The sequence below is a fragment of the Xyrauchen texanus genome, chromosome 36 (assembly GCF_025860055.1).
Source record: "Xyrauchen texanus isolate HMW12.3.18 chromosome 36, RBS_HiC_50CHRs, whole genome shotgun sequence".
Taxonomy (NCBI): Eukaryota; Metazoa; Chordata; class Actinopteri; order Cypriniformes; family Catostomidae; genus Xyrauchen; species Xyrauchen texanus.
The window spans coordinates 29,947,434-29,959,731 of record NC_068311.1 but is presented as its reverse complement, the minus strand read 5'-3'; the positions used below and the strand labels follow the sequence as shown (position 1 = coordinate 29,959,731).

Below are 12,298 nucleotides of genomic sequence, written 5' to 3'. Positions count from 1 at the left end.
AAATACACCCTGATTTTTATATCAAATCATACTATTTAGCAAATAATCAGTGCAATAATATAATTCATTCTCTGTAGGACTCATCCTTGTCTGAGGGTTGCCATAGTTTTTCTGCCAGCTGCCTGACACAGTTTTGTATTCTCTTCAAGAGAACCTTACTCAGTATCATGAGAGATACGGTAAGCAGCACTGCGACCTAGAGGAGAGATCTAGTAATACACACAGCCATCCAATATGCTCTTTAAAGTGCATTGGATGTTATGCAACTGGAACAGAAGATAGGGCTATAATATGTTAATTTCAATAAAAACATTATCTGAATTTCATCCTAAACGTGTCGTTTTCGAAGTGTAACGTTTCTGGCAATTCACACATATTGTGTATATTACATGTTTATTGATAATTCATACTGACAAATTAAACGTACTATTAAAAAGTACAAATACAGCCATTCTTTGAATTTCATTCTATTTTGATTATATGAACTTAAATTCTAATTCAAATTAGAATTCATCATCCTGTTTTTAAACTCAGTTCAAATTAAATTCAAAATCAGGACTTCTTTTAGCATTTAAAAGACATTCTCAATTTGAACTTTAAATGGCACACTACTGTAGGTGCATAAACAAGTTGATTTGAAAAATGTGTTTCCTTTTTAGGTGTTGACCCACTTGCGCATCATATCTCATCTTGGGATTGGAATTCTGATCGGTCTTTTATATCTGGGCATTGGCAACGAGGCCAAAAAAGTCCTTAGCAACTCTGGTTTCCTGTTCTTCTCCATGTTGTTCCTCATGTTTGCAGCTTTGATGCCCACCGTTCTCACGTGTGAGGGTTTTTGTCTTTTATGTTCCATCTTTATAAAAAAGGTCCATTATATTCTGCAATAATCTCTTTGATGACTTGCACTTTTACTTTGTAGAACTTTTCAAATGATCAAAAAGTCATGTAAATATCAACAATGAATATCAACAATAATTTTTTAGTTATACTTTCCTCTAAAATGTATCTTAGACTTTCATATTGCTCCTCTCTTCAAACTTGCTTGTAAGCTGGTTTGTGGGCAAATCTATTTTTATTTAAATATTTTATGGGATCTTTTATTTTAACAAAAGATATATATATATATAAATACACGTAAAAACATTTTTTACGAAATTGATGCTTCTTTTCACCAAATATGCTATAAATTGGTAAAAAATACAACCAAAAACATTAGTAATGTTGCAAATGATTATTTCTGTTTGAAATACTGTTTATTATTACTGCTGAATTGGTTCACAAATAAACACTACAGAACGGTCTTAATAATTCTTAAGTTAATCACTATAAATTAGAATGATTTTGAAATAAATACTCATCCAGTAATCACAAACCACTGGAATGGTCATTGAAAATTCATGGAAATTCATTCATTAAAATGGGTGAGAACACTGACTATTCCTGTAATATGAAAACACCTGACAAGATGATCACTTAATAACTTAGCCAATAACTTAATAAAAAAAAATAACATGTGATGCATGCTAATCTTCTCCTCATTGTTATTTTAGTTCCCCTTGAGATGGGCGTCTTTCTGAGAGAACACCTGAATTACTGGTACAGCCTAAAGGCATACTACTTGGCCAAAACCATGGCAGACGTCCCGTTTCAGGTAATGTAACAAATTAGACATCCAGTTACTTCTGAGGTTTCCTGCTGTAAAACAGCTTGGTCAGTTGTGGTTCTAAACAAGATATTCATAAATTAGATTAGTATGAAGTTTATGTTGTTTTTTTTCTCATAATACTATTGAATAAGTAGTTAAACAGAGAGCAGAAACAACAGGGGAATCACTAAGATGGTATAAGCGTGTTATTGGAGCGTCTATAATTACAGAAGCATGCTTTGTTTGTCCCAAACTGCATTTATCAACATGAAGAAATATTCTCCTATTGTTCAAACAAATAACATAATGGATGTTTTATTGATGGAGACTTGGATAACATTTTCTGGCGAACCGAAAACTGGCAAAATTCATTTTGAAGCAGATGCTATCTTTGATTTATTTCCCTGATAAAAATGAAAACTGTTGAATCAGCATTTTGTTTCTGGCTCACAGATTTTGTTCCCAGTGGCCTACTGCAGCATTGTGTACTGGATGACGTCTCAACCTTCAGATGCTGTCCGCTTCATTCTTTTCCTGGCTTTAGGGACACTCACGTCACTTGTGGCACAGTCACTGGGACTACTAATAGGAGCAGCATCTACATCATTACAAGTAAGTTCTTACTATAAATATATATTATATTATTTGATACATATTTTTAGGGGAAATCCATTCTGTAGCTATTGTACATACAGTATGACTTTCTGTTGAAAATGCAAATTACAAATTGTGTTGGAATCCATTATTCTGTCTGTCAAGTACTTTCGTCATATTTTTGTGAAGAAAAAAATTGTGTCATCAATACAAAAAACTTTTTATTTCTAATGATATAATGATGCAGTATTATATTTCTTTCACAGGTAGCCACTTTTGTTGGTCCAGTGACAGCCATTCCTGTGCTACTATTTTCAGGATTCTTTGTCAGTTTTGACACTATCCCAAAATACCTCCAATGGATATCATACATTTCCTATGTCAGGTAAGTCATCTTGTTGGCAGCCTAAGGAAATGCTTAATATAGATTTGAACCTATTTAAAAAGTGACAATTCAGCCATTGTTTATTCACCCCTGTGTTGTTATATCCCAATATGACTTTGTGCTCAGTGATGTCATACAACAGTAGTTTATGGTGACCACCTCTTCAAGCTTCAAAAGGACACAAAAGTATAATTCAGAAGTCTAATAAATTATTGTATGCAGCTCACGTCTTGTTCTGAAGGAACACGATAAGGTTTATATAGACGTTAATTATAGAAACCAAGCAATCGACAGAATGTCCTGTTGCTTGTTGCATGTTGCATCGGACAAAAAACTCTGATTAACATAGAAAAGATAACTAATTGTGTGTCATTTGTCATCTGAGTAGGGCAAGGTGTGACTCTAGCTACCTTCAGCCCAATTTCTCTGTTTTAATGAGGACTTTGGTTCAAACAAATAAGGCTGGGCATAGAAATGCATCTATTTTTCGACTACAAACTCTTCAGACATGTTTTGTAAGTTCTGTTCTCTGGTTTATGTGCAGCTATGCTGTGTTTTCATTTGTTAATATCACTGGTGGTCCTGTTAAGGCGAAACGAAACACATTTTTTTGCTTGAATGCCCCACCTCGCGAGTGGCAGCGTAACTACCGTTGCTCTTGTGCAAAGAGCTCTAAAGCTCACATGCATGACTCATGAATGCGCAGAGGAGATCAACAGTTGGTCAAGAGTTTCACTTAATAATACATTATATTTTGGTTTGTTTCTTACCAAATCAAATGTGATTCCTTCAGAACAAGACATGAGTCACATACAATAATTTGTTAGACAAGTGTTTCTCAGTCTTGTCCTGGAGTACCACTAACACTACACATTTTGGGTGTCTCCCATATTTGACACTCAATTCAGATCCTGGAGCATTCTACTAATGAGCTAATCAGTAGAATCAGGTGTGCTGAATAAAGGAGACATCCAAAATGTGTAGCGTTAGAGGTCCTTCAGGATTGAGAGTCACTGTATTAGACAACTGAGTTGTCACCATAAACTGCCATTGTATGACATTACTGAGAACAATGTTTTTTTTTTTCACAATTACTCCCTATGTGTTATGAAAAAGAAATAAAGTAATTTGGGTTTACAACAACACAGGGGTGAATAAACAATGACTGAAGTGATTCAAAGAAACATGTTTGCAGTGTTGGGTGTACTTAGGTTACACATATTTCTAAAATAATATTATTTATGTATAATACATTTAAAACATGAATTATGCTAATCTATTTGGAATTCTGTGACAGCTGAAAGGGTGTGCCCCTATGGAGTCATTGTAAGGGAGCAAAGCGTGGCAATATAGACAATATTTAAATTTGTTGAATGGAAAAACTAAAACTTTTCTGTGAAGTGTTTTATGAAGTACCTTAAAAGTAAGTAATAATCTGATTACGTTCGTATTACATCGTAATTTGTAGTTGATAAATTTTTTGAGTAACCAAAAGTGCATGTTTGTTTATTAATCTTTCATCAAATTGTAATGCAGTTAAAAATTTGTCAGATGATTTGATCCAAAACAAGGTGTAGTTTTTATTATTATTAATTTGTTTGTTCCCTGGGAATCTAATGCTGCCTTCACTTCTTATCGAAAGTATCGTAACTATGAGTTTCCCACTCTGAAGTTGCACATGCACAATAACCTGAATTTCTGAGTTGGGAGGAGTTGTCAGCTTTCAACATCACGGAGGAGAGTAAGCTTTCTGTAGTGAATGTAGTGAGGTTTTATTCATTTTTCTAAAACAACTAATTCTTAGTGCTTGCTGTTTCAGTCGTAAACATTAATTTATGCATATCAGCATCCATTGTACATTTTGACACCGTGAAAATGGCTTGTATTTGTCCAATATGTCATTATCGTCAGCAAGCTAAATGAGTAATATGTATTATGGTGTCAAAATAAAAGTTCCTTAAGAAATATGTATGACTGAACCTGGCATCGTCCATGTTTCCTGTTCTTTCCGACAACAAAGCACTTGAACGCGACTTACGCGTAATTACCACCTCAGAAGTAGGAAGTAGGATAATTCCGATAGCACATGAAGGTATCATAACCTACAACATTGGGGTTGCTAGCGCTATGCTTTACAGGTTTAGGCTACAGGAAAATTAAAGGAACACTAATAACATTCTCCGAAACAACTTGTCTTCTGATTTAAAAATAATACTAACCAATATTATTATACGGTTCTCTGTAATACTTGATTCTGTTTTGTCAATCGCACCATCTAGCGGTCTGATATTTCTGAATACCAACAGCACATTAGTGGATTAAGTGATATCGTACAATATATATTTCCTACTTCTTGCATCACGCTGTGATTACTAACCAATGTTTCACATCCATTTATATATTTCTTTAGCAAGTAGTCTTTTAATAAGTGGGATGAGCAGTCAGACATTAATTTTCTCAAATCTATAGACCACATAATCTCTTTATTCTGACATAATAACATCATTTCAATACAAATCAATATTTTATGTCATTTTAATTATTTGGAAGGCAGCCATGTGGGATAATGTACAGTCAGCCGGTCATTATCACAAAATACTCCCCTTCAGGGTAAGACAGCATCCTGATTACCCTGTCAGCGTTTATTTTTTACCATAATTATTCAAGTTTCCAATCAAATTCCGATGGATAAAATCCAACCCTACATTATTTATCTGAAGATTCTGTTTCACATGGAAATATGTTATGGATGTTAAATGCTGTCAGAATGTTGTTTCATGTTGTCTCTAAAGTAAATATACCCAACCAATATACCAAAGCATTCAATATGTCAAGTGGTCCCCTTCTTAGCTGCTTGTCTTCTCACTTTTAGGTATGGTTTCGAAGGAGTCATTTTGTCCATCTATGGGCTAGATCGTGAGGACCTGCACTGCGATAAAGATGAGACATGCCACTTCCAGAAGTCAGAAGCAATTTTGAAAGAGCTGGACGTTGAAGATGCAAAGCTCTACCTGGACTTCATTGTGCTAGGCATCTTCTTTGTGTCACTCCGTCTGATTGCATATTTTGTTCTCCGCTACAAGATCAGTGCTGAGAGGTAGACAAGTGGAAGAAAAGATGGAGAAAGAGAGTACTGTCGATACTTTCATGCCTAGAGAGGGCTAGTCAGAGAATGCCAAAGCTAGGGTGATTTGTTCCCTCAAAAAGAACCATTGCTTTTTGTGCAGGCCAAAGCCAGGTTTTCCCACACTGGACAGAAACCTGGATGGTACTTAAAGTACAAGTATATAGATGCCCAGCTTTTGCGTGCTTTTTATAAGAAAAGACAGCTTAGAATGCAATAGATTTGGGACCAACAGACAAAGTAACATTACATTTACGCATTTAGCAGACACTTTAATCCAAAAGTACAAGCTACACATTTGAACTAAACGTGCGTTCCTTGGGAATCAAACCCACGACTTGGGTGTTGTTAACGCCATGCTGTACCAGTTGAGCTACAGACATATAAATTCTATTCTGGTCTACCTTGGCATTCCCTCTACACTATTAAATAGTGATCATTATGTTAGTAATGGCTACTGTACTTGTAAAAGAAAGAACTCAGAAAGCTGTCTTCACACTTTAGGGTGCAAATGTTTTATGAGCTGGTCTCCACATATTGCACCCATCAGTACAACCTTGTTTCAGATTAAACTATTACTGGGTTTTCATCCAACAATTTTTATCCACATTTTAAATTTGCGCTTAAATGTGCACTTAGTATTTTTTCCTCATTTAAAAAGTTTGATTTCTGAACCAATTAATTGTAATTTTGAAAAATATGTATAATATCATGACCATGTGATGAAGACTCCAGTCATAACAATGACCTTATAAAAGCTGTTTTATTCTGCACAGTGAGAGTCCCCACATTGGAACTGCCATGGTAGGATCACATGACCAGCCAATTACTACTCACTTATTCTCAGTAACTGCCCTCCTATTAGACAATGTCACTCAGGGATTAAATGAATGCTGGTTGACTTTGAAATGCGGATTTCTACATTGGCATCGATGACTGAAACTGTTGTGTTTGAGAAATGCTGCATCCAAGCCGCTAGTTGGCAGTGTATGTCCAAGATAACATATTCAAACAATTACTGAGTGCATGTTTAAAGAAACTTTAATGAAAACTCTTGATATGTGCATAAACATAAAATTTGCATAAAATTTATGTGCTAAGCAGAGGGGGACTTTCTTGAGTTTAGCATAAGTCATGCTTATTAAAGGTGCTGTAAGTGAATATTTTATAAAATTACATGCAGAAAACCTCCTTATTACCAATCAGATATCACTGAATTAGGTTCCATGAAATACCATGCCTGTCTCTGTAATAGCCCTAAGCTCATTAAACAGCGGCGAAAAAGATGTCCGCGGGACGCAATCAAATCGTTTGTTTAGTTAATCAGAAGACTATCTGCCTGTTAATCATGGTGCACTTTCACAGGGTAGCCTGCACAGGGTCCTCACAATCCACCAGATCAGTTTATCACATGGACCTTCCCAAGTATACAGAGGCTGGTGGAGTATGGGCTAAGCAGCCATTTTAGGCCACATTATATGAGATATTACACTCATTCTGTGACGTCTCATGTTAACATTTAATAAAGTAGAATTTTTGAATTTTTGGTTTAATTATTTAATTTATACGCTTAAAAAATGTTAAATATTTGGATGTAAACCTAGTTTATGGTCGTGAACCCAAAAGAGATTTCAAATCTCAATATGATTGGATCTCATTAGATTTAAAAACGGGGGGAAAAATATCAACTAGGTATGTGTGTTGCCTGCTTAAAAAATGTATGATATAGTGTGTAATTAATGCTGTAATGGTGTCACCAAACGGAATTTAAAAAATAATGACTGTCTCAAACAGGTTTCTCAAACACACCTTACACCCTGCCCACATCTCCCATTGTTCAAACAAACAAAGAGTCTGTTCAAAATAGTTGTGAGCTTCCTTCAGTGGCAGTATTTTAAGACATCAGGTGTGCTCCTGATGTGACGGCTGTTCCAAAATGTAGATATCTTAATTTTGCTGCCTCATACGATATCTCAATTTTGGCCAAATTTTAAGGTATCATTGTATGTTTCCTTCTCAGATTAGGCGATCCCAGAATGCACAGTGAAGAGCTCAGTGGAAAAATAAATCCAAGATGGCGGTCAAAGTGGGAGACATTTGGATTATAAATATGCTTATGTATTTAGACATATTTATTAATAAAGAACTGTTTAATATAATTGAAAATTGACAATTTTAACCACCGCGACCCTGTACACAGGATAAGCGGTTGACGATGGATGGATGGATGGACAATTTTAACCAAAATATGTTTGTACTATGCATATTTCTGATCATTAGATTATCGTGTCATTAATCTCGCATCACCTATATTGAAATCCGTTGCAAATCCAGTCTTGTGTGCGCTGCGTGTCTTATGAGGCATATTCAGTTAGAATGCTGTCATAGAGGACAGCTGCCTATGTAGGCAGGAGGTAATGAGGCAGCTCATTAAGTTTTGGAACAGACCCAGATTGTCCTCCCCCCCGACTCATTTAATTGGCTAGGGATAGTTCACCCAAAAATGAAAATTCATACATTGTTTACTCAGCCCTGTGTTGTTAGAACCCTATATAACTTTCTTTCTTTTTCTTAATACCATTTCTTCCTACTTAAGGGATGTCATACAATGGCAGTTTAAACCTAAATCTAATGTATTATTTAGTGAGAGGACACTAAACAGTTCACACAGCCCCCACACAATATTTGGGCATTCAAGTGAAAACTTGTTTTGTTTATCTCAAAACAGGTCCTCTACAGCGATAGCAACAACAGAACACAACACAATTGCACACACAACAGAGAACAGAACTTACAAACATGTCTGAAGAGTTTGTAGTCAAATAATTGATGCATTTCTATGCCCAGCCTTATTTTCCTTATCTGACGGCAGACTACACGCGATAAAAGGTATATTTTGTAGTGTTGGGTTCAAGTCAACCTTAGTCGAGTCGAGTCGAGTCTTTAAACAATCAAGTCTGAGTTGAGCCTGAGTCCAAAAGGGGCCGAGAATGGACTTGAGTCAAGTCCGAATGAATCTGTTCATGAATATGAATTCTAACCGTAAACTCAACATCATTATTTTAAGCTTATTTTAAACTTCACAACTAAGAAAAAGAGTTTATCAATATAAATGTAACAAAAACACCTCTGTTGCCTTTTATATATATATGGTGATGGTACATTCTATTGATCGCTTGTTTTCTATTTTCAGCATCGTGCGGGTAACTCCGTCCTCTTTGAACTGGCATTGGTCCAAAAAACAAACAAAAAAAAAAACAAGACTGGGCATAGAAATGCATAAATTCTTTGACTACAAACTCTTGAGACATGTTTAGTAAGTTCTGTTCTCTGTTTTTTGTGCAGCTGTGTTGTGTTCTTTTGTCACTATTGCTGTAGAGGACCTGTTTTTAGATAAACAAAATTAGTTTTCGAATGAATGCCCCAACGTCGCGAGGGGGCTGCGTGAACTGTTGCTCTCATGCCTTATCACTAAATAATACATTAGATTTAGTTTGTTTCTCACCAAACCTTTTCATATGCTTTCATAACATTCATGAGTCTCGTGGTATAATTTATGAGACTAATTAATTATATTTTTGCATTCTTTTGAAGCTTAAAGAGGTAGTCACTATAAATGGCCATTGTATGACATCACTGAGAACACATTTTTTTCACAATTTCTCCCTTTGTGTTCAGAAAAAGAGAGAAAGTCATATAGGGTTGTAACAACACAGTGGTGAGTAAACTATGACTGAATTTTCATTTTTGGGTAAACTCCATTTAAGCCAATGTAAGTATGTTGAACTGATCTCTCGAACAAAGAAAGCAATATATTGAATGAGGGGAAATCAAACTACAAATGGCTTATTATAGTTATCTTGTGACATTTTGACCAAACATCTGAAAAAATGACACAAATGACCTTTAAGGCACCATACAACATATTTTAAACATAACAATATATTTTCTGGTGTTAATTAATTGCCTATGTATTCATGGTGCCACAATATATGTAGTAAATCTCATCCTCAAATACTAATTTTGGCAGCATGACTATAAATTGTTCTCTGAATAAAATTTTGAAATATTCGCAAAGCAAAACAAGTACCTAGGTGCAATAATAAACAAATATGTGACAGGTTTTTCATCATTTTGATAACAAACCCAAACCCTAAAATGTTCTTCCGAATAGTGAGAAACGTAATTTATGAAAAAATCTATTTAAAAATACTTTCTCATTACTCTTTACGGTTCTAAATGCCTTTGATTTTCCTGAATTACACAGCTTCCAAGGTAATGTTAGTAATCATCAAGGATCTCACAAAGATTTGTTCATTTATCCATTCATCTGGCATACTTGCATTATATCACCCAAACTTGTTTTAACCACATTACAGGGTTACAGTCATTGATGAATTCTATTTTGTTTGTTTACATCTATGCACATTTTTTTTTTCATGGTTTCTGGTTCTGTCAACATGTTTGTATTTAACTGCAAAGTCAATGCAAAAGTGAAAATGTGACAAAAATGAAGCAGAATTGTATTTATTATCTGTGTTTTTTGTATTAAATGTGAAAATGTGTGAATCCTTTGAAAACTCAGAGCATTATTAAATTGTTACAGGCACAATGTGAATGCTGAGCTGTAACTCAAGTGTAATGACCATTATAATTATACACCAAATTGATGCAATCTGTGTTTTGAACAATGTTTGATAGATATTTTAACTAGATTCGGTTGGAAGAGCATTTCTACTTAGAATGAGGGACAGTGTAAAAAAGAAACAATAATAAAATATATATAAATATCTGTATATTTATATACACACAGCTCTGGACAAAATTAAGTACTGACAATATTTCTCTCAAATTCCAAATAAAAATATGGTAATTTAGAGCATTTATTTGCAGAAAAGGACAACTGGTCAAAATAACAAAAAAGATGCAGACCTTTTTTCAGACCTCGAATAATGCAAAGAAAACAAGTTCATATACATTTTTAAACTAATGTTTTATCTTAGGAACTGTTCAGAAATTCATATTTGGTGGAATAAACCTGATTTTTAATCACAGCTTTCATGCGTCTTGGCATGCTCTCCACCAGTCTTTCACATTGCTGTTGGGTGACGTTATGCCACTCTTGGCACAAAAATTCAAGCAGCTCGGCTTTGTTTGATGGCTTGTGACCATCCATCTTCCTCTTGATCACATTCCAGTGGTTTTAATGGGGTTCAGGTCTGGAGATTGGGCTGGCCATGACAGGGTCTTCATCCGGTGGTCCTCCATCCACACCTTGATTGGCCTGAATGTGTGGCATGGATGCACATCTTCAGCTCTGCCCCTAGGAGCCTGTTTCGAACCGTCCACACCCTGCACTTCACCCTAGCTGCCGTTTGCCATTCTTTTTGTAGTTCACTTGATATCATCCTACGGTTGTTGAGTGACATTCGTCCCGTCATCCCGGTCAGTGGAGAGACATTTTTAACCTCTGCCGGTCTGTAGCTTTGTTGTCTCCAATGTCTGCTGCTTGACCTTGTTCTTATGAGTCTTTGAAATTTTAAGGATGGAAGCAACCTGACGCTCACTGTATCCCTCTGCCAGTAAAGCCAGAATTGAACCCTTCTTTTCTCACTGAAAACTTTTCTTGTCAACTCTTTTGGCATGGTCAGTAGTTATTTTTTATTCCAATTAATTTTGAGGTACTACTAGCACTGTTTTTGCCACCTAGCTGGTCCTATTGTAAGAAGATAACCACAGCAGTGGTTTTTATACTTTACTTTGTTAAATATGATTTGTTTCAGGTGATCACCTAATCAGTACCATATTAAGTAGAATGAGGTGTGCTTGTGTTGGAATTCAACAGACACTGGAATGGAATGGCTGCCATACATGTTGAGATTCTGATTTAAGAAAAATTTGGAGTGGTCTTTTAATTTTTTCCAGTGCTGTGTATATATATATATATATATATATATAATGTATATAATGTTAATTTAATAATATTTAGTTTACCTCTTTGAACAGAATATGAACCTTAGAATCCAAATGAAAGAGATTTTTTCTAGCTCTAAAATGGTGTACTTGTTACAATATCCTTCTGTAACAACAATCTGATGTACGATAGTTACATGTTCAATAAAATCATTAAAATCTATAATTTTGGTCTAATCATTTTTTAATCTGAATGCTTCATTTTACGGGTGAAAAAATAATAATTTTGCGTGCGGTCACCCAGACTTTTTACTCAAAGACGCGATAGAGCCTGTCCCTTCAGCTGAAATGAAGAAGGGGTTCAACAGCCCTTACTTCATTGTACCCAAGAAAGGCGGCGGCTTACGACCAATGCACGGGCCTTGCACAAACTCACGCAAAGACACATCTTAAATTGCCTCCAGCATCAAGATTGGTTCGCAGCGGTAGACCTGAAGGATGCGTAGTTCCACGTCTCGATTTTGCCTCGACATCGACCCTTTCTACGGTTTGCATTCAACGGCCAGCCTTATCAGTACAAGGTCCTCCCCTTCAGCATGTCCCTGTCCCTTCGCGTCATTACGAAGGTCGCAGA

General features: G+C 35.6%; 1 protein-coding gene across 1 annotated transcript in view; it reads left to right on the top strand.

The window, feature by feature from the left end:
- The window catches only part of LOC127629439 (ATP-binding cassette sub-family G member 1-like), a 48,950-nt gene extending 40,529 nt beyond the window's left edge, over positions 1 to 8,421 (top strand). The window contains exons 10-15 of the mRNA XM_052106531.1: positions 78 to 179; positions 660 to 828; positions 1,554 to 1,654; positions 2,102 to 2,260; positions 2,509 to 2,627; positions 5,500 to 8,421. Coding sequence (XP_051962491.1) covers positions 78 to 179; positions 660 to 828; positions 1,554 to 1,654; positions 2,102 to 2,260; positions 2,509 to 2,627; positions 5,500 to 5,728 — 879 coding nt within the window. The 3' untranslated portion in view covers positions 5,729 to 8,421. The remainder of the gene's footprint in view (positions 1 to 77; positions 180 to 659; positions 829 to 1,553; positions 1,655 to 2,101; positions 2,261 to 2,508; positions 2,628 to 5,499) is intronic.
- Positions 8,422 to 12,298: the final 3,877 nt, after the last annotated feature.